The sequence below is a fragment of the Podarcis pityusensis genome, assembly GCF_964106645.2.
Source record: "Podarcis pityusensis genome assembly, chromosome: 7".
NCBI lineage: Eukaryota > Metazoa > Chordata > Lepidosauria > Squamata > Lacertidae > Podarcis > Podarcis pityusensis.
The window spans coordinates 45,202,459-45,230,362 of record NC_138031.1 but is presented as its reverse complement, the minus strand read 5'-3'; the positions used below and the strand labels follow the sequence as shown (position 1 = coordinate 45,230,362).

Below are 27,904 nucleotides of genomic sequence, written 5' to 3'. Positions count from 1 at the left end.
TGTTTGCGTAGGTAAAAGATAGGGAATTCTCACAGATTAATTATGTAACATACTGTCTTACCATTATGCAGAACAGAGACAAAAAATACCTTTCTAAGTAAGGATCACTGAGTATGTCACTGGCTAATTCCTACTCTATGCTCCTCATTAGCATTACTCTCAAGTTTCTGATTATCATATCCAAAATATTAAGACATAATAAGTACGAAGGTGCACATAATTGGATATTAACCAGAACATACTTGACTGGGCAGGAGGTAGGGCCTTGCTTAAACTAATCCTGATATATATTAATCACCAATTAATGAATGGGTTTCAAATTTATTTTCTATTATAGAACACCTCAGAGTGCCTAAGCTTTTTCTAACAAAATGAATTGGAATAACAGGGTAGGAAAAAAGAATGCTTTAATTTGAGGCTGGCATGAATTACAGGGGTTAGAGTATCTGTGGTTTCTCCCTTTTTTCCTTTTGTTAAAATTAAAATGTAATGTGCCTACCAGCAAGAGGTGAAGATGGTGTGTACAAAGTAGCTTTAAAAGAACATGGTCATGTTGAGGAAGAGCCAAGTACTCACCTGGTGTGTAAAAAAACTGCTCCTGGTCTTCCCCTTCCCCTTCCATTTTTTGCCCCAGCTCCCAATGCAGATGCCATTCAGCACTTTAATGCATATTCACGTGAGTCCTGTTTTTTAAAAATTATCAGTGCCCATTCAGTGCAGCTGGAAACTGTTTTTGTTTTTCTTAACTGTTCTGGTCCCCTGTCCGTATACAAATGTGACAAAGACCACTGTAGAACTAGTGGAGACTGCAACCTGTGCAACCCTTCCTGCTTTCAGGTAGAGCTGACTTTCTGGAAATGGTCCAAGACAGATACAATACTAACTCCATCAGTTGTAAACAGAGCACGGAAATGGAAGCATGAAAAAATGCTATGGAAGTTATATTTCAATATGTATGTTATTTTGTGATACAGCTTAGGAAACTGCCCTGAGGGAAATCAAAGGTGAGGGAAGAAGTAGATGCATAACATTTCCTCTTTGTCTCATACTTGGACCGTCCAGCTTGATGCCTATATGTGTATCAAAATGTCTGCCCTGTATAAACAAAATATTCCGAGAACCATTACCAAAATTCCTAATGCAAGTACACACCTCTGAAAAAAGATGTGTAGCCATTAGGCAGCATATTACCAATTATTTTTCCAATTACCGTAATCAGCAATATACTAAACCAAGCAGGCTGATTTTTCTATGAAGTTCAGAGGAATGTAGCATGTGAAAACAGTACCCCAAAGCTTAATCACAGCAATTGTATATATAACACAATTGTCTAACCCCCGCTCCAATAGTTGCAAGGTTCTGGGGTTCAATTATTTTACATCCACCAAATGCATGTCTTTGTCCTCATTTTGGTTTAGTGTCTATATTGTCACAGGGAGTCATATAGACAACCTAAAAGGCTGTAAGTTGCACAAAAACCTGACTATGAAGAACTAGTAATGATAAAAAAATAACTTTATATGAACTGAAATAATGTGATGCAGTTTTCTAATGGAAAACAACACATATTCTGTTGTTGGAGACAGCATGCCATTGAATAGCACTTGCTCAAAATCACAATTGCAGAGAATGCTACTGCACTCAGATCTTGCTTTTGAGTTTCCCAAGGGCATCTGTTTAGCCACAGGATGCTGGACCATGAGGGGCCGTTGGCCTAATCCACCTAGACTCTTTCTATGTCATATCTTCATTTATATACTGTATAACCATGTATTTTCTGGGCCAAAATAGGCTTGATGCACGAGATCTGGGATTCAATATCCCAAGTTTCTTTTTGAAACCATTAAGCTACCTTCAGGGAAATTAATGTTTTGATCAGAGCAATGGCACGGCAAGAGGAATCTATATTATATTCACACACAATTTTCTAGATCTGATATGAGCCCTGCAAAGAAAAGGTACAATAGAAGGAGTGCCAGGGATTCTGAGCAGCTATGGGGAGGGTAGGCCTAGGAAACAGCTCTGGGTGTAGCATTAATCCTTTCTCCCCGAGTTCTACTGTTCCGATCAATTCCAGAGTGCCTCCCCGCACCCGCAGTAGCTGCCCCAAAGTAACTATAGATACAAAGTAAAAGAGAGAGAAAAAACCAGGATCCTTAAACTTATGGGTCATTATCTGTTTTAGTCCTAATAGTAACTGTGCACTCGCTGTACCAGCAGAAAATATTTGGGGTGGCTATGGAAAGAGTTGCACCTTGACTAATACAGAGGGCTGTAACACAGAGACCTGAAGTGCTATTATCCTCCTTTTCCCTCCCTTGCAGTCCTTGGTGCTATTTACTTTGGCGTGCGTAACAAGTAAACCCACATTATCCGTGTCTCTCTGGGTTTCCCCCCTTAATTTGTTGATCTTAATTTTAGCAAACCTTAAATAAGTGCTTCCTAAAGACAAAGTAAGATATGCAAGCAAGTAGTCCTTTTATCAACAGTTTTGCCACAGAAATACACAAACATTTCAATGGCTCTTCATTAGCAAACAAATCAACAAGTGATATTTTAATGCATGACTTTATTCCATCTCTGTGGGGACTGTAGTTGAGAGTGTGATGTACAGTACAGAGAAAGGAATCATCAGCCACAATGTCCCAGGGCTCTATCCATTGAGGACTTCTCAGCCTCTGCTTAAAGAGTGCATTTAATTGACTGATAGACAGTAGCTTCTTTGTTCACAGAAGACAGCGAAGTAATGGCAGCTTGAAAATCGTACCATCTACAGGGTCTCCTGAGACTAGTAACAGGGGGATATGTGTCAGGAATAAATAAATAATCTAATTATTAAGCCACTTCCTGTCAAGTTAACTCCAATTTGTTGGCTTTTGAAGGCAACAAAACGAGGCATTTTTCCTCATTATGCTTCTCTTTTTATACCACTGGTAATCACAGGCGGATTAAAGGGTGCCTGATTGGTTTTTTTGTCAAGGAACTGAGAAGCAGCCAACAGTATAGAAAAACAGAGTTGGGGTTAGAAGAAATTTCATGCTTGTCTCCTTTCCAGCTCCCTAACAGCCCACACTGCTGCCCCATACAGTGCCGCCAGCTGTACAGCAAATGTGTACCCCTCCAACTGCGGCCTACCAGGCCACAAGCTCCATCCTGAGAGCTGTGAGATGCCTCACAATCTTGGCAGGTAGCTACTGCTGTCATAGGCATAAAATTCTAAAGGTGACCTACGAAACCCCGTTAGCTAACCAAATGCAGCAATATGAGCAGCTGAAGTTGAACACGCGCTCCCTCTCCCTCTCTGCCCTGTTTTTCTTCCATAGAAAGCATTTACTGGACCTCAGGAACAACAAGAAGCAATTTAAAATTTACCTGCAACACAAATATTAAGGCAGGTTTAATTTTTTTTGCCTTGAAAGAGAATTTGTTTGCATTTTCTAAAATATACATTCTGCATAATTAATTTTCAAAAGGACCCTGCAAAAATATGTCCTGGGAACCTGTAGTGTAAACAACTTGCAGGAAGGAAGGAACAAAGAGGAAAGCTGACTCAGTACCCTTGAATGTCTTGTAATAACTATGTCACCACACAGAACCCTGTTTATTGTAACTTAAGAGATTCTTGTACTACAGGTGCAACTTCCCTTAGACTACTCATTTACAGTAGTTAGTTATTTCAGTTAGCTAAACATTTAAAAATAGAAAATGGAATTTGTACTTGTACAACAGATTGAATCAAGTGTATATAAAAGTACAAATGAAACAGTCATTTGAAAATGGTAATTGACTCCTAATGACAAAGATCCACAAACAATTTACTACCCTCTGATTTTAAACGGGCTTCTGGAGTTAGTGGATTTGGAGGGTATCCTTAAAATGCCCATAATTAATAATATGTGGGAATTTCTTTATTGTTTCTTTTTAAACAGGGGTTGCAGTTTTTATGTATTCAAAAAACAAACAACCATAGCAGTCTTTTTAATATGTGGTAATTTTAGCCATGTATAAAAATGTGGTTTTTTACATCTTAAGGGTGGTATCCTGCTAAGTTGTACTAGTGTAGAGACACTTAATTCAATGGACTTAAATTAATCATGACTAGCTGAATCTACTGATTTCAACATATCTGAGTATGACTTAGTCAGATACTACCCTACAAATGTTTGGGGTGCTTATAAATGGATTTTCATTTTATTGGTAGATAAAGGAATGATATATGTATTTTTATTAGTTTCATAGGCACTTTATATTTGTGCATATGAAGCAGACATGAGGATTTATTGACACATATCTCTGGAAGCATCAATGATAAATAGGTTAGATTCACAAATGATCTGTATTAACTAAAAGAAAATCGAGAAAAATGTATAAAGAGAAAATCGTTTGTTTTCAGCTTTTTTTATTCCACTAGCATCAAGATTTCAGGTGAAATCAAAGCTGTCTATAAACAACAATTTTTTTTACAAAATAATGCCTTAGATCCCTGGATCAGTTGCAAAGGTGGAAAAGACATTTTAATAATCAAAGTACATGCAAGAGTTCTCCTGCAGTAGGCAGTAAGAAAATAGAGCTTTCAGGGTGGCAAAAGATTTTAAAATGCAGAGTGTACCAAAAAAAAAATGGTGCTTGCCCTTTTTGAGCTCATTTTGCAATTATTTTTGGTTAAATTGTGCAGATAATTAAAACCTATTCATATTTACTGTCTGCTTCATTGGTACTCTGAATCTGCTTTTCAGTTACAGTCTGCAAATTCCCTCTTTGCACGAATTCATACTAGGCAGTAACACTTCATTTTACGTGAGTTTTATCTGATGTCCCCACACAGAGCTGCCAGCTGTACAGCAAATGTGCAGCTCGCAAACTGAGGCCTACTAGGCCACAGGCTCCATCCTGTGATCTGTTCGGCACCTTGCTGTCATTGGCAAGCGTTCCTTGCTATCAGTGCAACTGTCTCTCCACACTACACAGAACTTAGAATCATCTGATTATTAGAATTTGTGGTCCACATTCCATTTTATCCTTTATTTAATCTATCCCCAGATCACACATTTGTTTAAATGTTTTGGCTGGTTTACAAATCATGCAGCCATCTGCACAGTAGGTGTAACACCATTTTTTAGACAAAAGTTACATTGCAAATCAACAAAGATAAAGTCATTCAAAAGGCTTTGGTGTTTGTTATTCTGCCTGGTTTGCTTGGACCAACTATAAGAAATAAATAGAATTATCTGTAAATCGATGAACATCTATGAAAAACAACACCCAGCAGAACAGAGAGCTTGCTCCATTACCTACGTTAATATCATGACAGCTGAGGAGAGATGACCTGGCCCTCTTCTCATCTCTCCTGTACAGATGGCTATTAAAGAGAAAGTATCCCTTTTGTATGGTCCATGTAGAAACCCTTTATGAGCTTTTCAAATACGCCAGCATTGCCCACATGAGGGTAGCTTTCTGTTAGTATTAAACAAAGCAGATTTCATCTTCTTTTCTCCTCAGCTTCTTCTCATGAAATAAACCAAAAATGAACCTAATTTAAAACCCAATCTTGAATTGTGGATTTTATACCTATATCCCTAATGTTACTATTACATTTTTGGAAACGTTACGCAAACAATTTGTATAAAAATGCAACACATAAGTAACTTTCCTGTGTTAAAAGCAATATATAGAGTTTCTACTCTTTTACCTCAAACTCTATTCATTTAATAGGTACAGTATCCATTTTACCACTTTGTACCATAGTCAATTTATAAGTGGGCATCATCCAGTATATGTAAAAGTGTACATAACTGGCTGGTATAAAACAATCCTTTTTCCTTGGCACAGAATCTAACAAATTTGAATGTATACACACACGTGTTTTGTTTTGTTTTAAATTCTGCAAGTTATATTATTTGGGAGCTAAGACACACTGAATAAAAATAGAGAGTAAAGGCAGATAGGAATTTGTTACAGGCACTTAGAGACCACAGATGAAGACTAAGCTGGACCTAAGTGAGTCTAGCTCACTCAACACAGCTCCCCGCCCCCCATTCAATCTAACCTGAAGGGTTAGGGAAAACCTTGTCTGCACCGAACTGGAGAAACATATACCTGTATGCTGGTGTACTGAGGTTAAAAAAATGACTCCAGGTGGAAAGGGGAAGTTACCCCCTAGTCTCCTAGCTCTCTGTCCAGAAAGGGAAGTCTGCAACTCTTAGGATGATTTCTTCATCCTAAAAATTCATTCTTCCTGATGTCATAGGACAGACCCAAGTGGGGATGGATGGACCAGCCTAAGTCTCTTGCATGCTAGTTCTTCCTGTAACAAGCTTTTCCTCTATGAAAGAAAGCACTTTTCCCTCATTCTGCTTCCACACCCTGCAAGCTTTTCCATCCCACAGGTCCTGCTTCCCATTCCTTTTTTTCACACCTGCTTTACCTGTCCAAACCTTCAGCAACTGACCTCACCTTGCTTTTCTGAGTTACCATTTTGCCTTGCTCTTCAGGACCTGACAATATGTGTTCATGTTTTTTAAACGCATGTTTTCAGCTATAAAGTGGGCTTGGTGGGTTACCATTCTATACTAAAAAGGACCTCACGGGATAGGGGAGCATATCTTGTTTTATATTTGCCAGGTCACTCTCGGATTCAGAGCCCAGGCTGGGAGAAACAGCTCAAAGCAGGAGAAGGTGGCAGATTAAAGGGAGAGTAGGGTGTGTGTGTTTCACTCCTCTCCCTGGTATTTATTTTAGTCTACCCTGCTTTATAGCTAAACAGGCAAGGGCATGATGGGTAAGCACATACTCATTGGGTTTGACCGTCCATCAGGCCCCTCAGCCTAACCATGCAAAGATCCAGATTCTCTCTCTCTCTCTCTCTCTCTCTTCTAGCAGGCATGGAATCCCTCCAGTGAGTGACACCATGCGCGGCTGCAAAAATGAGCGCTTTTATTTGCCTTGTGAAAAAGCATGCCATTTCTGTTAAACATGGAGTGTGTTAGAAATGTGAAGGAAAGGAAACAAATCAAATACATATTTTTTAAAAAGTGTGATAATTGAATTTTATGTTTGACTAATCCCTTTCATGAAAGAAAACAGCAGAAGCAATTCAGCAATGTGAGATGTTTGAGGGCGGGGGAGGCAGGGGGAGTAAATATAACGTACATTTAAGGATGTGGGAGGAATCTGTTCAGTCTGCTTTTCAGAGCAGACTGACCTGAATCAGAATGCAATTGTCAGTAGGATTATTCATTTCCCTGGATGCAGTGCACCCCAAAAGATATATTTTGTATAAAGCAATGTATAAAATGCACGTTTTAGGGGAAATGCTTTGAAAAATGAATATTTAATGGTAAGAATAACTACAAGGTGCTTAAATTTTACATTTGGATTTTTCATGCATTCTTTTGGGACATTGCCCGAAAATAGGCCAGGACAAACCTATAATTGAGCAAAACAAACTATATAGGGCCAGGAAAGAGAAGTGATGAACTGCAGTGGGAGAACTTTGGACTTGGTTTTTCAAAGAGATACACTGGGTCAAGGAGCTGGTTTCAGCTTTAAGTTTATCCATGGTTAATGATATTCACACACGGACCGATGAGTAGATAAGGAGACAAAATCATAAGCATATTTGTGTATATGTTCTCATTTGTGAGACACATTAATAGCTAATGAAAAATTTGCTCTTGGGATCCTAGATGTTATACTTGCATCGTTATATTGTATTTTTATTCAACTGGTTTATCCAATAGGTGTCAAAAGTTATTTTGCTGTGTCATATGTCTATTGAATGCAAGACAGTAGAGAACCCAGATTATAGTATTTTTATATTGGCAGTGTCTTGAGCCACGGTGCAGACATTGGCACAGTTCAGGAATAAAAAGAAACCATGGTTAACCCACCATGGTTTCCCCTTATAAGTTCAAGTTCATGCTGTTCCCTGACTCCTTCATTAACGTACATGAGCTCAAAATTTCTGCTCTCAATTTCAAATTAACCACAGGTCCCTACTACACTGAAACTCAGGGAGCTGTGTTTTGCTTAAATTATGGCTTGGGAAAATATATGGTTTGATATTCCACAGTTTGATAGACCACAGTTCCTTGAGTTTGGGCATCATGAGTAATTACATTTAGGTCTAAAGTGCTGGCTAAAGCTTTCAGTCTCTTCTTGACACACATGAAGCAGGAGTATGAGACCCTGAGTCTCATATATGGTTGTTCTTGTAATGGGAAGCAATGCTTTCCTGATATGTCTGAGCTCAGCCAATGAGTAACCAGGAAGGTCCCTATTGGCATCACTAGTGGATCTTGAGTGATACACTGCTTCCTTTTGCAAAACTTATTTTATTTCTTAAAAACATTAAGTATTTGCTGCCAAACAGGCTGTAGCTCCCACCGTATCTGAAAGCGCTCTAGCTACTTAATCTACAGTGGCATGGCAGAGTGATGGTACTCACCTGACCTCTGGCAAACTCTGTCGCTGCTACTTACCAGGAGATAGAAAAGGAGGGCAGAGGAGGAAGCAAGGTCAGTATGGTGCAAATGCACCAGCAGACCCAATCCAGTGCTAGATTTAGACCTCGTCTCACCCTCTTGCCCTTGCCCTTCTACCTACTGGTAAGCAGCAGCAACAACACAACCAATTGGAGGTCAGGGGCGTGTTACTGCTCCACCTTGCCAGCTGCTACTGATAAATTGGTATAAAATGATGTTCAGATTTTTGCTTACAACTTAAAACAAACAATGATTACATTGAAAAAATATTGATGGCCAAGTGAACATGCTATTAATGCAACTGTTTTATATCTACTGATATAAATATAGACACACACAAATTACTTACACAAAGGGAAGGGATGGGATAAAGTTATAAAAAAAGCTCAGCGTATCTCATCACCCAAACTTTCTCTTCATAATTTTTATTGCTACAGGACCATAGGTTGGTTTTGATAGTCAATACAAGCAGCAGAGAATCTCAAAGTCTGTGACTTCCCCATCCCCTTTTATCATTCCCTTTGTCAGTCTGATCAGCCCTCAGTTGTAAATGTGCTTCTCTGTTGTGCACAGCCAGCGGCTTGCAATTTTGCTGCCTGCATTTTATGAAACAGTTGTCTGTGGCTCTTTGGAGATTCATGCGCTGGCTACAATGCCAGCCTCCATGGTGCTGGAGCTTTCCTTCTGACTAAAAAAGGATAATTGGCAGTTGGCAATTATTGGTCAAAAATTATCAGACTGAAAAAAATTAAGCCTTCACAAAATAGTTCCTGGCAATATCACTTTGCATTATCTGATGCTTAATAGGGCTTTATTCTGAGCACTTACAAAGTTGCACTTCAATTGTTGGGTCTCATAACTTTATATAGAAAGATTCCTTTCACTGCGTTAAAAAGGTAGGGGTTTGATTCTCATCCATTTCATCTCAGCGTAGTAAGGACAGAGGGCGTAAGAGGGAAGTTGCGGGGGGGGGGGGGCGGACATAAAGTAAAAGTCACTGATCTACCTTTCTCCAATTAAAAAAATCAGTTAAAAAATAAACACTTCTGCCCTGGGGTCAGCAAACTTTTTCAGCAGTGGGTCAGTCCAATGTCCCTCAGACCTTGGGGGGGGGGACTATTTTTTTTTGGGGGGGGAGAACAAATTCCTATGCCCCACAAATAACCCAGAGATGCATTTTAAATAAAAACACACATTCTACTCATGTAAAAACACGCCGATTCCCGGACCGTCCGCGGGCTGGATTTACTTAGACGGGGTACTAAGATGTAGTTGGCTGTGTCTTAGAGGCTGTTGCTCTAATAATCTGTTTTATGTTATCTTGCTTTATTGTATGATTGCATTTATTAAACGCTTGTGATGGTTTTAAACTGTTTATTATACATCATCTTGAATAGAGTGGGCTAAATATTTTAAATAAAAATACACACACCCCCAAATAATTCTTCCACCAGCCACATTTTTGCCAACAAAAAATATTGCCTATCTTCTTTGAAAGAATAAAGCAGTTCACAGTATGCTGGGAAGATAATGCACTTGGATTTAAAGTGATTAAGCAGCACTGACTCCACATTAAAATCCAAATGCTACAGCTTTTGTAGATTTTTTATTTGTACATAGCACTTTCTCCCAAGTTCTCAAAGGATTTCCCATACATTATCACAGTAAACGTTAAATTAAATCTTTACAGAAGGGCAGCATTATAACCCCATGTTACAGACAGTAGGGAGAGGTGCAGAGGCTGACGGAAATATGTTGCCTAAGGCCACCCAATGAGTACAGGACTGAGATGGATTTGAACTATGGGCCTCCAGTCGCTTAGAGCCTGTGCTTCCTTGTTTTGGCTCCTTGGTAAGAGCCCAAACTGAGGAAGGCATTCATGTTTTTCCATGAACACCTTCACCATGATTCTCAGCCCTTTCCTGAACAATTTCTCCAGTGATCGTTTGATAAGTTGGCTATTTATCTCCTGAATGTTGGAAATTAGCATTATTTGCATTCTCTCCTGGTTCCAATTCTTCCATTCCTCTATGACACTATTTCCTTCTTTGCACTTATTGTTTATAAAACCTTTTTATCCTTATAACCTAACATTCCAAAATAAGTGTCCTCAAGGCAGCCATGCTGTCTTCGCTTATTTCTCTGAGCTTGAAAAGGGAAACATTTTGTTTGTTCCCTGGTATGTAAGTCTCCTTTTTTTTTTTTTTTTTTTTTTTTTTTTTTGCCCATGTGGGAACTGCACACCCTTAGGAGAACAAGTTGCATTCATGAGTAGCAGTGAAGTAGAGGAAGATCAAAAGTTAAACCAAAAAGAAAAGGGAATCTGAAAGGTTTGTTATGCCTCTGCATTTTTGTTATGCCATTGCACTATTCTATATATTATGGCACAATGCAGAATGTGCTGTTTCTTCCTTTTAGATAATACTGTTATGCAGGGCCTTTGACATGGTGCTGCCCAACACAGGCAACCTGAATACTACAATGCTGTTGCAGTTCATTTTTTATTTTTTAGCTTCTGCTGCCATTGACACTTCAGTAGCAGCAAAATCACTGCTGGGCCTCCAGGGAGCATTTTAACAGCTGGTGGACAGAGGTGCCATTTTAAATGTAAGCCAATCTTGGCCCCCTAGATGTGAAGGCTGTTCACCACCTTCATTTATCCAAAATGCAAAGACACGTAATTCATTTACAATGTATATAATTGATTGATTGATTGATTGATTGCATTTATACCCCCCCCCCTTTTTCTCCAGTGAGCTCAGGGTGGCACACATGGTTCTCCCTCATCTTGTTTAATTCCCACAACAACCCTGTGAAGTATGTTAGACTGAGTCTCCGTGACTGGCCCAGGGTCACACAGTGAGCTTCACGGCCGAGTAGGGACTTGAAACCTGGGTCTTCCAGGTCCTACTCTGACACTCTAACAACTGAATCGCACTAACTCTCTTCTTATTTATATCACTTCTGATTTCGAAAGAAGTATCAACACTGTTGATTTCATATATCTTTGGGCTGAAGCATTACAGTTCGGGTAACTTAAAACAGCAGGTGGCCATTGCAGATGGACCTGAACTTGGGTCCTGTCAATCTGTACTGCTGCCCACCCACTGCCAATACGAGGGGACAGTGGTAAATGGCGTTATAGGCAGGTTCTGATGATGAGGAGTCTTCTGAGCCCTGGGTGCCCTCAACCAGTGCCCACCCTGTAAGACAGCTGGTGCGAGGTCTGCATTATAACAGTCTTTTTTGAAAAGTTCTCCAGAAGGTTCTTCTACCTGGTTTGTTCTAAATTATATTAAAGTCGGTGTTCTCAACCACTCTGCACCCCTCTTAAGCGATAAGCTCACATTCCCCATCTACCCTGTAGACCATTTGTGCTGACAGGTTACTTTGCCATGACTAAATAGAATGCTCATTAATATGTTGTACTTAAGAGTCAGTGTAACAGAGTGACTAGATCACATATTCTGGATGTGGGAGACCCAGGTTCAAAACTCTGCTTATCTGAAAAAAAGCTCTTTGGACTTAGCATCAGGCAGCCTAGAAGGTGGTTGTCAGGCAAAGCCTCTGATCTGAGGTCCTTGAAGGAGATGATACAAACCACATTACAAAAGCATAGTTTAGAGAACTAGTGGAAAGATTAACAAACAAACAAAAAAACCAGACTGAAGCCAGAAGTCTAGAAACTCTCAACTCTACATGGGTGTGACATGTCAGCAGCTCACTAAGTAATTAGGACGGCAATTTTTTAACCAGACACTTTGGGTTCCCCCTTCCATTTCTTCTCACCATGCATCCTCAATGCACCTCCAGAGGGCTGCAGGACATTCTGCAGGGGTGAGGAGAGGAGGGGGAAGTTCCACTAAGGAAGCAGAATGGCAACATTGGATGCAACCCATTGGCTTTTTCTTTCTCGTTTGTTGATATAAACTCTATTACCAGTGTGCTAAAATAACATTTATAGACCCTGCTGATCCCATAAACAATATATGGACTTGCCCGTTGTGTTTTCATTTACCTATATTAATATGACAGTATTGAGTGTCATACATATTAAATCACATATATCCCTCTTTTTCATTAGTTAATGTTTAGTGATAGACCTGTTGGCAGCACTCTTTTAATTCTAGTGTAATCTTGGTAACGTCCCAGAAATGTAAAATAATGTAAGGAAAGAAGAGCCAGTGGTGGGGGTGGAAAGGTAATGGTGGCAGAGAGCAAACAAACAAACAAACAAACAGATAGATAGATAGTACCATGTGGAATGAGTCCCAGCATATAAAATCACTAAAAACTCATTTTCCTGTATTCAGGTTTTCATACACTCTCCAAAATAGAACTATTACAGGTTGTTAATTCTTCCACATCCTTCTTACTCAAGATGCAATATGAGTGTTTTTAATCAGGGATGCATCTCAAACACTGACATCCAGCATTACTTACAGTAAATACAGATTATCAAAGCATGTTCTGCAAATCACACAATGCTTTGTGTGATAGAATCTCCCCCACCCTGCTTTCTGGAATGTTTTTATAGCAAGCCCACATAAATCTGTGTCACTATGGTTATGGCATGAAGCAATATCATGCATGACAATCAGCCAGGGGAAAGCACCTTTTTTCCATTCTATGTTATCAAACTTTTAAGACTATAAGGTATGTGGGGCCACTTTCAACATTAGCATTTTTTGTTTTCACAACTTACTCTTGCAATGAAAATCCTACTGCTGGAAAAACATTTTAACTATGTCTACTCATCACATCTGGCTATGGCAAGAATCCTAAAAGTGCCTTAGCACACCAATTTCTAGCACATAGGCACAAATTTTCCTGAAGTTACAATGAGAGTGACTCCCATGAAAACAATTTGTAACAACAGAAGCAACTTCCAATGTTCACTCAATTGTTATTTACCCTCTATCAAGTCACATTTCAATCTGGCCTGGTCTAGCTTTACCTGCTATAGAAGAAAACATCCTTGTTCTCTACCAAATGATTACAGGCAGGTGTAAAGTGGGTGGCAAGTAAACATACTCTAGGAGCCTGTCTGACATTCCAGAATAATCCCTTGCCCACACAAAGAAGTGACAAACTTATCATTGTCAAATGTTCTTTATCTGTTGCTTGCTGAATACCTCATTAAAAATAACCAAACATTGAGATCCAGCTGAAAAAATGGGAAGAGTTGTCTCTGTGTGCTTATGATTCTTTTTGCAGCTCCCAACAAACTATTTTCAACTATAAGTTCTAACTATTTTCAGCTATAAATTGGTACTATTTTCATTCCAGTTGAAGTTTTCTAAATCATCCCCCCAAAATAACTATGTATAAGCGCAACGACTGGCAAAATGACTTCTGCTCCTTATTGTTCTGGTGCATTTCAGGAAGCAATGCCACAGAACAATGTTTCCTAGTCTTTTTGAGCTAAACTGATTATACTTTATGCACTCCCAAATCCAGTACCAGCCACGTGTACCAAACTAATGCTTTTAATTCTGTGCTACAGCCTGCTGCTGCTGCATGCAAGCAACTATGGGACACTAATTTAACACTGTTCATGAGTAGCAGGGAGAAGGTCGTGAAGGCCAAAGCTCAGAATGATATCAAACTTGTAAGAGAGGTTAAAAGTAATTTTTAAAGGTTTATTTGGCTATGTTTGAAGCAAGAGGAAGAAGAACCAGTAGAAGGTCCTCTACCTGGAGAAGACGGAGAAATGCTATTGGGTGACAGTGAGAAGGTGGAGCTGCTCAACACCTACTCTGCCTCTGTCTTCAGCCAAAACGAAAGCACAGCTCAACCTGGTGATAGCAGAATGAACGATGTAAAGAGGGAGCTGCAGCCCAAGATAGGAAATGAAGTGGTAAGGGAACAACCAGCTACTTTAAATGAATCAAATATCCAGGGCCTGATGAGCTACACCTAAGGGTGCTAAAGAAACTTGTGGATGTAATCCCCGAGCCACTGTCTATAACCTTTGAGAATTCTTGGAGAACAGATGAGGTCCCTGCAGACTGAAGGTAGGCAAATGTTGTCCCCATCGTCAAAAAGGGATGGGGGAGAAGACCCAGGTAATTACCGAATGGTCAGCTTGCCATCAATAACAAGGGAAAAATCAGCTGAGAGTGAGCCATTGCTGCTACAACATCTGATAGGCCCAGCTCCACTACTACATTATTCATCGTCTCCATCCTGCTCCTTATTCTTTTAAAATCTACAAAATCATTTCTGTTAAGCTCTGTGCGTTTGCATTGCTTCTTTGCAGGATTTTCTGAAGCTTCTTGCCTTCCATTGTGTGGAATTTTGGGAAGAAAACACACTGTGCATGACAGGATTGTCCCTGACAATCATGCTGCATAAGAAGTGTTCATAACCCTGCTAGGGCTTATCCAGGAATGAAATTCTTGGTAATACAGCAGCAGTGGTTCCAGCTACTGGGTCACTGGGCCAACCTGAATGGGTCCTAATTTTAGCAAAGGTGAAATAGGCCACCTCAAGCCTCTGACTTGGAGGCACATTGAAGAGGAGCAAACTGAAAGTTACGGTAGTTTATATCCAGTACACATCCTACTTACTGAAATTAAGGAGCATTACTAACAGGTCCATTCATTTAAGTGGGTTTATTCTGAGTATAACTGAGTTGGCTACTTTATTTATTATTAACTTTTTTTATCATCATGTCATTTGGACTTCCTTGCACAAACACTAAATTCCTTTGGCCATCTCTTGCTTACATTGCCAGTGCAATTGTTTTTTAATGGATACACACATAATATGACTCATTCTTAATTCTATTTTGACTTCAGAACATTCATTTTAAAAAATTAAAGCTCACATTTAACTCCTGAAAACTTTATTTTACTTTTATGCATTGACACTATGATTCTAAGGTTTCTAAGATACTTTGGCTTCAATATGATTTACTCTCTAGTAAGCATGTTTAGGATGAAACCAAAGTTGTTGTTTTTTTAATTAAACTACAACAGCTGGAGAAGAAGCATATTAAATTAACCAACAACCTTTAATAAGTATGACAAAATTACATGAGAACATGTGTAAAAAATAGTTTAGAACATCAAGCCAGAAATTAAGTAACTTTTGTAAAACAGCTCAAAGGAAATAGGTTTTGAATAAATAAACATGCATTTATAGAGTTGTCTGCTGACATGAATCTCTCTGCAAGAAGTTCCCATTTTTCTAAAACATTGAAACAAATACTGTAGCAGTACAAAGCCAATGATTCTAATGTCTGCTCTTTGCCAAAGGAATTTCTTAGAAATAGGCAGTAACAAAAGGCAATATTGTTTTATTAGCAGGCAAAAGATGTGCTTGATAAATTTAATTGGCTTGCAGAACGCTTAGTGTTATTACTAAATGGTAACCAAATTAAAAACATAAATATAACCCAGGGGAATAAGCAAATAATGGCAAAATATGATGATTCAAAGAAAATGCTCAGTGTTTCATATGGTATTTCCTAACTTCAGCCATATTATAAAAGCAAATTATCATTAGAAATTGTGACTCTAGACTCTAAATACTATCAATAACAGTGCTTGAGCTTTGACTCAATTAAATATATTATTTCATTTTGTAGAGAACCATTCTGGGTTGTTTTCAAGCTTTTAAATACTATGTATATCCCTGTTTTATGGCCATTTGAATTATTTACGCTTCTTCGTGACAAAACTCACAAATTCTGATGTTGGTACCAAGGTGCTTGAGCAGCACTCAGTAGTGTCATTAGCATAATAACTTCTGAAATTAAAACCTGTCTAAAACTCTGTGGAAAGCTAACAACCAGTTCATTAACCATTCCTGTTAGTTGTTTTCAATAATGCAAAAATGATTAGAAGTTTAATTTGTTAATCACCTGTGTTTTGACTGGCAGTAGTATATGAATCTCTGCAGAAGTCTAAACTAGCCCTTGCAGAAAATAAAACATGCTAATGCTTTATTAGGCCTAATAATATATTTTTTTTAAAAAAAAATATCTATCACACCTGGGTAAATCATTGACGGTTGAACAATTAATTTCTCCTTAACTCTGTTTAAATTTACAGGCAATGAGAATACAGCTAGGAGAGTCTATCTATCATCAACAAGATTTAGTACTTCACTCACCAATCATGTGATTTGCAACATGAACCTGGATATCCCACTCATTGTAGAAAACCATCTGGCACTTGATGCACTGATAGGTCTTCTTCTAGAGGAAACAACAATGGAAAGTATTAATTAAGCAAGCATGCACATAAATGAATTCTCACAACAATTACGTAAAAAAAAAAATTCAGCAAGCTAAAAACGTGGACATACTAAATATTAGTATAGAATCAGACACTATTTCTATATCTCCCCCATTTCTCCTGTTTTGCTAGTCTTACAACCCACTAGACATAAGTCACATCCACTGCAGTCTACTTATGCATCATTTAAAAAGAGAGAAGTGGATACAATTTTGCAAACCTTTTTCTTCAACTTCCAACTTAAAGGCTTTTCTATCTAAAAGATTCAGTCAAGGTGACATGCTACAGATTTCTAAATGCTTAGAAGTTGTTCTGTTGCCAGTGGTCCCTTACATTCAGCTGGTAATAAGGATTGGTTCCCCAAATATTAAAGAACCCATAGCACATTTCTTCACTTGATCATAAATCAAGACAAACAGAGAAAGTTTCTCCTCAATACTCTGCAGAACGAATCCAGATGGCCAGCTTACCAAGCAGTCATTGCACAGTGTTATGCGACGTGGCTTGGCAAATTATATTCATCCAATGTCACATGACTGCCCAGGTTAATGCGTGTCTTGTTCTGCTTCTTATCTAGGATTTCTATACCTCCTGGGGGAATTAGGATCGATCTCAATATGGCCAATTTTTTTACGCCTGGGAAGCCTCCAAACCATTTTCTAACACCACAGCTCCTACGCTGCAGTAAGATGCACAAAATGTGTCAAATATCCACAACCCTGCTCTTAGATTGCTCTGACTGATGGAGCCTTGAAGGACATTATATTAGTACAATGCATGTCCAGCCGACCAGCAAATGTCAGGACCCCCGGTGGCTGTTGCCAGCCTTACATGGCTGCTAGTCAAACAGCTAACAGGGGACATGTAACTTCTTTTTATGTATGCGTTCTTACTGTAGTGCGTTTCATTTGAATATTAGTTCATCATCTTTTCCAAAGAGGGGGCGTATGCTTGTTTGGGGCACAGGTTGAGTGGAAGAAACCATCTTTGTAATCTGTAAATGCTGAAACCTTTATAAATGTGTGCAATTCAATGGCATATTCTTCATAGAAAGTGAGCTCCATGGCTGAGTGGGGACTGGGATTCTGGTCTCCTAAGTCCCAGAGACTAACACTCAAATCACTATGCCACACTGGTTTAAGCTATGTACCTGACAGCAAAATTCCTGTATTCTGAATCTACCCTATTTAGCTAAAACTGAAGAGACATAGCTTGTTGATCTTAAATCAGTGCAGTCCTGCCACTTTCATTCGCATAGCGCCAAACCATGATCTGGCATTGCTTCTGACCTTGTGTCCAGTTTTAAGAATTACTGGTAAATGTCAACAACCACAGAGCTTATGACAGTTGCTGCAACGCATTCCTGTTCAAGTCAAAGATTATAAAACTAGAACCTTAATATCTGAAATGTGCAATATCTGAGTAATTTATAGTATTCCCATAAAAATCCCAAAGGGAAATCTCAGAAAATTACATTTACCAGTAAATCTCAAAGCTAACTCAGTGCCTTCAATAAATGTCTAAATGTCATCTTCATTTCCATCGTAAATGTCTAAATCTCATCCTCATTTCTATCATTTACCAGTGAAGGACATTTATAAGCCCTGGGACACAAACATCTGACATTTCCGGCTGGGCCTCCTAAAATCTTGAGAATTGCAAGTAAATATCAAGATCCACCAACTTTCATTTGCCATAGCATATATACCCTATTAACTTCATATTTCTAAATCTTTCAATTGCATACTTGCTCATTTACAACAACTGTAATTTATTTTAATAATTCATATAATTTGCTTCAAGTGGCAAATACTTAGGTAGAAATATCTTTAGATAGACTGGTGCCTTAGAATAAACTCAGCTTTAATTTAGTTTAATTTGGCGATGGATGGGGACCATTTATTTACTCTTTAAGGTGGCACTTGTAGGGATGTAGTCCATTACTTGATGCCAGTGCAGATTATAATTCAAGAGATTCATCACCAGTACCAATTCGCTTCAGTTCTCACTTTGCTATTTTTAACCATTCCTGATCCAGTTCTTAGGTTTTCAAAAAGAACCTTATTGTTTACGTTCTTTATGACGATCTCAGGGCTGGTTGAAAACTCAGTGAGCCCATTGAAGTATGCATCTTGCCTCAAAGTTGCTGTCTGTTCAAGTGAAGATGAGAAGGCCCTGTCCTCTTACTATTGTTTTGGGTTTTTCCTTGTCAACCAGCTACCACATTAACAGCTTAAATTGTCAAGAAAATCAGTAACCCATTTCATTTATTGTTCATTTGGATTTATGATTCATCTACCTACTCATGCACCCTAAAAAACCCAGTTCACATCGCTTAAGGCGTGGCTTGCAGGGTGTGCTTATGATTTTCACCACAACCCACACACTTTGGCCGGGGGTGGGGAGAATGCAGTTTTTATTTTTGCATGGACAAAAGCTAATAAGTATTAACCACTGATAGGAAGATTATTATAGTGGTATAATAAAAAATGTAATATTATTATAAAAACTATATGCATCAGGCTCACATTTCAACACTCACAAAATACAGATGAATTCCAATTTTTTTGCTGCATTAATAAATATAACATTTTCACATTAAGACGTAAGACAATGGCTGTGCTTTCATTGTGAGTTTGGCAAAATCACATAGAACAAAAAAATGAGAAATGGATTAACGATAAAACAATGAACGTTAATGGTTGTTAACGGCTAAAATAGTCACTTGAACAGTGAATCAATTACAGAAGTAAATGTGAATACACATTTCAGCAGTACCCTTTTAGCAGGACAGGTAAGATCAGATGTTGCCGCTGATGGTAGCTGAATCTTAGCGGAACAAATGTTGTCATATAATTTTTTTTTTGTTAATTCCAAGCAGGAAATCAGCAGAAAGTCACTACAAGCAAGCCTACTTCACAAAGAGAGTGGAAAAGTGGACTATGGATCAGTTTGATGCTTGGTCTGCTTGTAGCAAATTTCACCATCATCCCTACATAAGACATGTCAAGATGAGGAAAAATGTATTTCAGGTACCTGGGACTCAAAAACAGAACAAGCCAGGTAGGAAAATTGCATCTACAATAGACTTTTAAATAACAACCATCAAGGTTGAGAGATTTATTGTGCCAAGTTCCTTAAAAGATGTTTTTGATACTGACACGTAGGCCAGCACACATTGCGTATATAACAATCACTCTTCCTTTTTTAACATTATTTCCCTTTAGAACTAGTTAGAAAATATTTCTTGCTCCCAGGTGCCTAACATTATATATGGCTTATTAGCATACCCCAGCATTACTCCTGATATGTGACTTTATTGAAAAACAAAGAAACGTAAACTTAATGGCTGGTCTTTTCTCTCGTTAGAACAGTAAAACATAGTGCATGTCGAGAATTGTCAACAGAAATTATGACGGATGAATACAATGACACAACGTACAAAGCTCTCCCCCCCCAACTTTATTTGAAGCTTAATGATAGCAAGGAAAAATCACTTGACAAAAACAACAACAACACAGCTCTTACTAGCCTCTTCAGAATGATCTGACATACTTGAAGATCAACACAGACATCTTCTTTTATCATAAAACAAGAAACTGTTTTTGTCTCTGCTGCTAGATCAAACACTCGTTCTTTTTAGATTCCAAATGTTACTATCAACTTTTATTAAGTCAGCAATATACTTAACTAGACTTGTGTCAACGAACTTAAGATTCTTAAATGATCAAAAATGCTGTCATATTCAAACCTTGCAGGAGCAAACACAGCATTCTGATTTCCATCATTTTGTTTCTTTTAACAAAGCAGCAAAGGATTGACTTCTTCTGAAATCAGCAGTACACTTCTCATTTGAATGCCTCTTGGATCAGTCTCTAAAAGAAGTGGGTGCTGGCTACTGCTATGGTAGTTTTCTTTTCATTTTGTTGCTAATCTCTCCACGCAGTGGTGCTATCTAACTCATGCTGAAGAAAGGAAAGAGGTCAAATATGATGGTAATATATATTAATATTTTTATTAAGTGTAAATTTTAGTGTTTATTTACTTCCAAGATTTGTAGACCACTTTTCACCAAACATGATCACAAAGCAGCGTACAGGGAGTGTTCTTGTTTAGTGACGGCTTTGGGAAATGTGTATTATTTGGGGTGTGTAGGTTGGCAGGTATCTCATGGATGAAAGAAATCAGGCAGGTACATTAAGAAAAATATGTTGGTTTAAAGGGCAACATGTTTATTTATTTATTTATTTATTTATTTATTTACGGCTATTAGCCCATAAAGTATGTACAAACATAAAAGCACAGAGGCATAAAGACCGATATATTCGGCACCAGAAGGTGAACACCATGATGCAGGGGTGGGACATTGAGCAGAGCCAGATAACAGCTTGGGGCCCGGAGAGCTCCAAGGGACGGATCCCAGAAAAAGGAAAACTGAAGACGAGATCCGACATGCACTCTCTTCAAAACTGTCCGATTAGTTTTTGATGTTGTTGTTTTTGGTGGTTTTTGTGTGTGAGATAACCGCATTCAGGAATCTCGCCACCTGCAGAGTTACAGAAGGATCTGTATCCTGCAAAAGTAGTGCGGCATGTGACTCAGCAGGCCTGCCAACCAAGCGCAGTAAAGCAGGACCCAGGAATTTAGTCCTGGCTATGCTATGTAGGGGACAGTTGAACATTATATGTGGGAGAGAATCAACAGTTTTCCCGTCACACACGCATAGCGGAGACACCAAACCCTTGGAAAATCTGTGGCTCAGCAGGTTCGATGGAAGGACATTGAACCTTGCACGAATAAATGCAAGTCGGTGTGGTACAGATGAAAGAGATGACATGTATGATGGAAGGCCAAGTGGAGGGGTTATTCCGTGATACCTGGGGGAGCAGACACCCCCACCCCCGGCGAGGTTGTGTTGATTTTCAATGTCTGCTAATCTTTGCTCAATAAGTCTTTTGGCTGAGCGTAAGTTCATCTTTAAGGAGTCCGCTGGGGAAATTCCGATGCTCAGAAGTTTGGCATGGATTTTTTCCTACCCACGGATTGACAAAGTCGTCCCGCCAGAGGCACTGAAAAAGGTAATGGTCGGGAAGCCTATGCCAGCTGGACAGCCAATAACCAAAGACTCGCTTCCAGATGACAGTCTCCAATGATGCAATCCTTAACTCCAGACGTATGGCTGCGTTGCTCACACACATGGGGAGTTTCAGGAGGCGACGGAGAAACTGATTCTGCAATGTCCCCAACGATGTTAAATTGGACCCTGGGGCCCAGAGCGGAGCAGCATAACAGAGGGTGGAAACCACTTTTGCATGGTACACCTTCAATGCAGAAGGGATGTGGGAGGCTCCGTCGGCCGCAAAAAAATTGGAGTAGAGTATAAAGTATTGTTTTCCCTTTGTTTAGTAAATACTGTATCTGTGGCTTCCAGCTTAGGTTGTAGTGAAAAAAGACTCCCAGGTATTTAAATTTGAAAACCTGTTCTAATTGGACTCCATCTAACTTCCAGCTGTAAGTTTTCCGAGACCTGGTAAAGACCAGGACTTTAGATTTCCCATGATTAATTGTCAGATGGTTGAGTTTGCAATAAGCCGCAAAAATCTTTAGAGCTCTGCATAAACCGACTCTAGAGTAGGAAAGGATCGCTGCATCGTCGGCATATAGGAGCAGAGGGCAGCGAAAATCAGCTAGGCGGGGGGCATGAATGTTGGCTTGAGACTCATTCAGAAGGAGCTTCATATCGCTAATAAACAAGTTGAAGAGGAGTGGGGCCAAAATGCAGCCTTGGCGCACACCTCTATTTATTGGGACCTCGTTGGATAGGTTTCCCGCCGGTGTGAGTCTCACTCTAGCCGACGACCCATGGTGTAATTGGGTTATAAGCCATAACAGCCTTCTATCTATGCCCCATCTCTCTAATTTCTTCCATAGACAGTTTCTTGGGATACTGTCGAAGGCGGCCTTTAGGTCTATGAAAGCGACACATAGGCGCCCCCGACTCGGGGCAGAATATTTTCTGGCAAGATGATACATGATTACCATATGGTCAGTGGTCGAATAATTGTTCCTAAAGCCCGCTTGCTCGTGGCCAATCAGATTTGAGTCGTTTGCCCAATGGGACAGCTTAGACAGCAAAAATTTTGCATAGATTTTCCCGATGATAGACAAAAGGCTGATGTTCCGATAGTTCTCCGGGTCAGCAGGGGGACCCTTTTTATGGACTGGCACGATCACGGCCTCCTTCCATGACCTAGGGATAAGCCCCGTAGAATTAATTGCATCAAAGACTTTGGCCAGGATTTCAGCCCACCACCTCGGTTGTGCAACAATAGCCTCAGCAGGGACTAGATCCGGCCCGGGGGCTTTGCCCGTTTTCAGATCTAATATCAAGTCCATTATCAGGTCTGGGTCGGTAGAGGGCCACAAAGGTAGATGGTCGGCTTGGAACTCAGTGGATGAGTTGGATTCCTCTGCCAAGGAGAAATATTTACTCAAGGCAACATGGAAAAATATGGGTAGAGAAAAACCAGGAAGCTCTTCAGCAACCTGAATCTGTGCTGTCATATGGACAGAGGCCCTGATCAGGATTACTATATAGCTAGAATGAAAACTACAATATAGGGTGAAGCAATGCCATCAAGATCCCAGGCAGTATCTTTCAAAAGCAATAAAGTTAGCTTTGGTGTGGAAGCCAGAAGACCACTCTGCAAAGCTGCTTGCCTGCCAACAGTCAGGGGCTGTTAAGCTGGCGTTTCATCAGCAGAAGCTAGTGGTCATGAGATATTTTTTTCCTGAATGAGCAATTTATCTGTAGGAGATGGGGCTTGACAGCAGGTCTCTGTAGGGGCATTTGTGTGAGGGGGAAGGAAAGGTGTGTGCAGAGTGAACTGAGAGAGAATCAAACAGAGAGCAGTGAGTTGGCTGAAAGTGAATCGCCCCTGGGTTGCAAACACTCTCTCTGAGAATCAGATATGGGGTTAGTGGAATTCTTGCCTGCTGAAGGAGTGTCAGTTTGCTTCTAATATGCTCTGCTTGTATATTTGTAAATGAACAGATATTGCAAAGATATCATAAGTCTCCAGTGCTCTCATTCAAACGAAATTAAACCCTGTAGCACTGCCCCTGGAAATTCTCACTATCTGAGGAAGTGTGAAGTGTGTAACAGTGTGATATCTTTGTTTAGGCTTATAAACAAGTATTACTAATTAATGATGCACATCTCAATCCTTCATTCAAAATTTGCCAAAGAAGTATGCAGTTTGCCTTTACTCTGTATGTTAGATAAAAAAACCCCAATTCAAACACTGTGACTACAACTCTCCTTCCAAAATTAATTGTAGACTTATAAACTATTATGGAGCTCGAGTAAGAGATTGGCATAGATCCTTAACAGCCCATGGGATTTCCTCACTGAATACGGTGGTATGTGGCTCATGCCTACAAATTCATATAGAAAACTGCATAAAGGTTTTCTCCCCCTTAAATACAACTGTGATGCTAACTCCTTGTACCACTGGGGATGGTAGCCAATGCTGAATTATAGCAGTTCATAAAACAGCTCATAATATTCCTGACCTGAAAAGTTAGGTGATGTTAGAAGGCCAATTCAGTGCTGTGGTCTAATATAAGAACTCCCAGTTCTGCAGCTTTTCCTCAGGTTTGGTGAACTTTCCGCTGAAGGAGGAAACCAGTTCCTTCCTCTGTGCCACCAGACCACCAGCATACAGCTTGTTTGCCCGTTCTTCACCAGAGCACTGCCACCACTCTCCAGCTAGAACATGCCCATCCTTGGGCCTGATCTCCTGATAAAATTTTTGGAAAGTGTTCCTCCAGACTGTTGCAATTTTGCAATAGGGATTCAATTGCATAGCGGCAAATTCAGATTGCACAATGAAACCTTGTGCAAAAGAAATCAGGATGAACCTTCAATAAACAGGTCATGTGGAAGCCACCCTTATTAGGAATTAAACAGTCTTTTTGAAAACTTCAGTAAAATCATGTGTGCACAATTGAGCTAAAGGTTAGGTACTTTTGAATCTCATCAATTTCAACGTTAGAGAGCTAAGAACATGCTTAACCCTCTCATTTAATTAGGAAGTATTTAAAGTACTTAACTTTATGCCGAATTGTGCCCTCTGCATTTAAAATCTGTCCAGGTCCGCGCTTAGGTTTGACAGTACTGATATGGCACTAAAAGTTCAAATCATACTGAAATAAAGGAAATAGTCGAGAATATAGAAACATACCCTCCAACATTCCACATGAATGTTCAAAAGAGAGAATCAATAGATGCCTGAACATCTATCGCTTTTGTTCAAAACTAATTTTATCTATATTTCTTTATCACCCGTTGATTCTTCTACTCATTCTTAATTCTTTCCTTTTTTCTTCCCTCCGAGTGCGGTCTTGGGAGAGAAAATATTAATCCTTTCCGGTTAAATTCTGCAAATCTTGTGTGTCTTCAAAATAGATGTTTTTATAAGGAGTTTAATGCTGTTAAGTACTTATATTGCATATTAATCTTTTCTTTTGTATTGTCTCCACAGCTTTTTCAAATCCAGGGAAACTGTGTGTGTTGCACCCTCTTTCAATGATTTCAAATAAACTTTGTAAAAATATTCAATCAACATTTCTAGGCATGATCTCACTTAAGAGGAACTGTGCCCTTTATCTTTCATTAGATCTTAACTTTCTAGGTGTTCCTCTATTAAATTCTGATTAGCCTCTCTAGGAGCTTCTCCTACTGTTTAAACCAAGCTTTTAAAACATGTAATTTTCTGGCTAATCCTCATGCTCACCTAAATGCCTACCTTAACATTAGCTATCCCTTAACCTGACAATAACTCTTCAGTTTCCAAAGCAACAAACATACCTATTTAAGAGCTTCCTTTTGTCTAATATATTAATCCTAGATATGCATAGTGATAGTGCATCCAGCTTTAACTGTTTTGCTTTGCTTTGGGAGAAGCCCAGAGAACTGTTATGAGAGGTCACATAAATGCAGTTAATAAATTAACCCCGCTTACATGAGAGTAAGCACCATTGAATTCAAAAAGGCTTCTTTCAGAGCAGAGTAGACACCAAACCCAAGAAAACTGGCTTGTTCATGTTGCTACCTTCCCTTGACGAGCTATTTTTTGTTGAACCAATTAAAACAAATGAGACTGGTTTCTTTTCATGGAATTTATGGCTCTCCTCTTCCACATTTTATCCTCACAACCCTGAGACACAGACTGACAGTGAATAGCCCCAAGGTGGTCTAGGGAGCTTCATAGAGGAGTTGTGATTTTAACCCTGGTCTCCTACAATCTGGTCTATTTGATATCCCTCCACATTCTGGCAAAAAGCCATAGAAGTAAATACAGTGGTACCTCGGGTTAAGTACTTAATTCGTTCCGGAGGTCCGTTCTTAACTTGAAACTGTTCTTAACCTAAAGCACCACTTTAGCTAATGGGGTCTCCTACTGCTGCCGCGCCGCTGGAGCACAATTTCTGTTCTCATCCTGAAGCAAAGTTCTTAACCCGAGGTACTATTTCAGGGTTAGCGGAGTCTGTAACTTGAAGCATATGTAACCTGGAGCATATGTAACCCGAGGTTACATAAGGTGGTGTAAGGTGGTGATGGGCTGTAAGCATTTTCCATTGGGCTGAAAGTTTAGTGGAGGGACCTTGTTAATAGTTCTGTGTGGCACCTTCCACCAACCAATTCAAACTCCAGTCTTATCTAGGGGACTTCCTCATGGAATTTGGTGGGGATTATTTCTGACATAGTTATTAATTAATTTTATAATGAATGATTTTAGAGTGTTGTTTGTGCTGTACTTTTGTACTGTTTTATTGTTGTTAGCCACCCTGAGCCCGGCTTCAGCTGGGGAGGGTGGGATATAAATAAAATTTATTATTATTATTATTATTATTATTATTATTATTATTATTATTATGACATAGACCCAAACTAGAAATCGAGACAGCAGGGAACCCTCCTAAACCAAAGTTAGACACTTTTCAGTTGAGTTAGGCACTAAGCACTTACACAACTGCAATGCTTTTGTGTCCACATCTTTGCAAGGGAGGAGGATGGGAAGAAAATGAGAACAGCTTCGCCTAACCTACAGGATCTCCTTGGTCACAGGCCGCCCTCACCAGGTCTAGGCCCTACCAGCTGCTGCTGCTGCTTTGAGTCCAAAAAGATCTGGAAAGCTCTACATTGGCTACTTCTGATTTAGAAAGAAACTGTCCTGGCTATCCCTGTATTAGTAAGAAGAACTATCTTGCTGTCTGGATCGCAAGAAGAAGCTATTTTTCAGGGTCCAAGGCTAGAAGAGAGAGCTGTCCAGAGGCAAGAATAGAGAAAGGGATTGGGACTGGGCACAAGGGTAACTGTTACTGGCAATCAATTCTATCAAACTTCACCTCCATCGGCCACCATTTTGTGACTGGTGGGTATCAGTAGTTTTCAGTCATCCCAAGTGGCTGCATGGGAACAGAAAGACTGAGAAGCTCTGCATTAAGGCATGCTCCCTCCTTAGCACTACTTTTCTGGCACAAGGCCCAAAGATCAAGCAGCAAGTCGGGGGGGGGGGGGATACTTTACTTAGCGTTATTATGGTTTTCATGCAATACAACTTTGCATGGGTTCCACTTTGTAATGGAAATGCTTCTTTAAAAACATGGGTCTATTGTTTTAAGAAACTTTGTCCCAAATTTCTACTGCAACTGCTGAGTGCAAACTTTCTTACAGGAAATTCCCTGGTATGCCTTCTTCATTAAGCTCTTCTCCCTTATTTCCAGTTCTCAAAAATGTCTTATATCTCTGGTAAAATAAATTGTCCACTTGGGAACAAAATTTTAATTTGATTTTGAGTGAGATAAAACACTCTCCACAACTATGAAGCCCTCTTTCCTACTCTGCATTTCTTTACAAGGCTTTTATGGTGAAATCAGAGGCACTAGGCACACATTATTTATGCATACAATGTATGCATGAGTAAGGGAGAACTGGCCATGCCCCAGCATAGTTTGCGCCACTGGCCTCACTCCCTTGATGCCTCAAGCTTGTGCTGCACCTATGTGTGCTCAGCTAAATACAAGTAAGTGCACTTTTGCAGCCTCCATTGCTCAGTGGTAGAGCATCTGTTTTGTATGCAAAAGATCCCAGATTTAGTCCCAGCTAGG

The 27,904-nt window shown here is 39.5% G+C and overlaps 1 protein-coding gene and 2 long non-coding RNA genes across 14 annotated transcripts in view; 2 read left to right on the top strand and 1 right to left on the bottom strand.

Moving 5' to 3' along the window:
* Positions 1–27,904, bottom strand: part of ZNF521 (zinc finger protein 521) — a 285,724-nt gene that overhangs the window by 128,411 nt on the left and 129,409 nt on the right. For 8 of the 10 annotated variants that reach the window (XM_081014396.1, XM_081014397.1, XM_081014399.1 and 5 more), the window contains one exon: positions 16,605–16,689. In XM_081014396.1, the coding sequence (XP_080870522.1) occupies positions 16,605–16,689 (85 nt within the window). The remainder of the gene's footprint in view (positions 1–16,604; positions 16,690–27,904) is intronic. The other 2 variants (XM_081014400.1, XM_081014403.1) reach the window with 1 other exon arrangement.
* LOC308481781 lies at positions 1,854–16,651 on the top strand. 2 transcript variants are annotated; one of them, XR_013988894.1, is made up of 4 exons: positions 1,854–3,187; positions 3,324–3,391; positions 10,996–11,090; positions 16,544–16,651. It is a non-coding gene; the product is annotated as an uncharacterized lncRNA (long non-coding RNA). The 2 variants fall into 2 exon arrangements; XR_013988893.1 differs by lacking the exon at positions 3,324–3,391.
* On the top strand, positions 16,700–26,557 carry LOC308481776. 2 transcript variants are annotated; one of them, XR_013988885.1, is made up of 4 exons: positions 16,700–18,391; positions 19,611–20,952; positions 23,226–26,093; positions 26,345–26,557. It is a non-coding gene; the product is annotated as an uncharacterized lncRNA (long non-coding RNA). The 2 variants fall into 2 exon arrangements; XR_013988886.1 differs by having other exon boundaries at positions 19,608–20,952.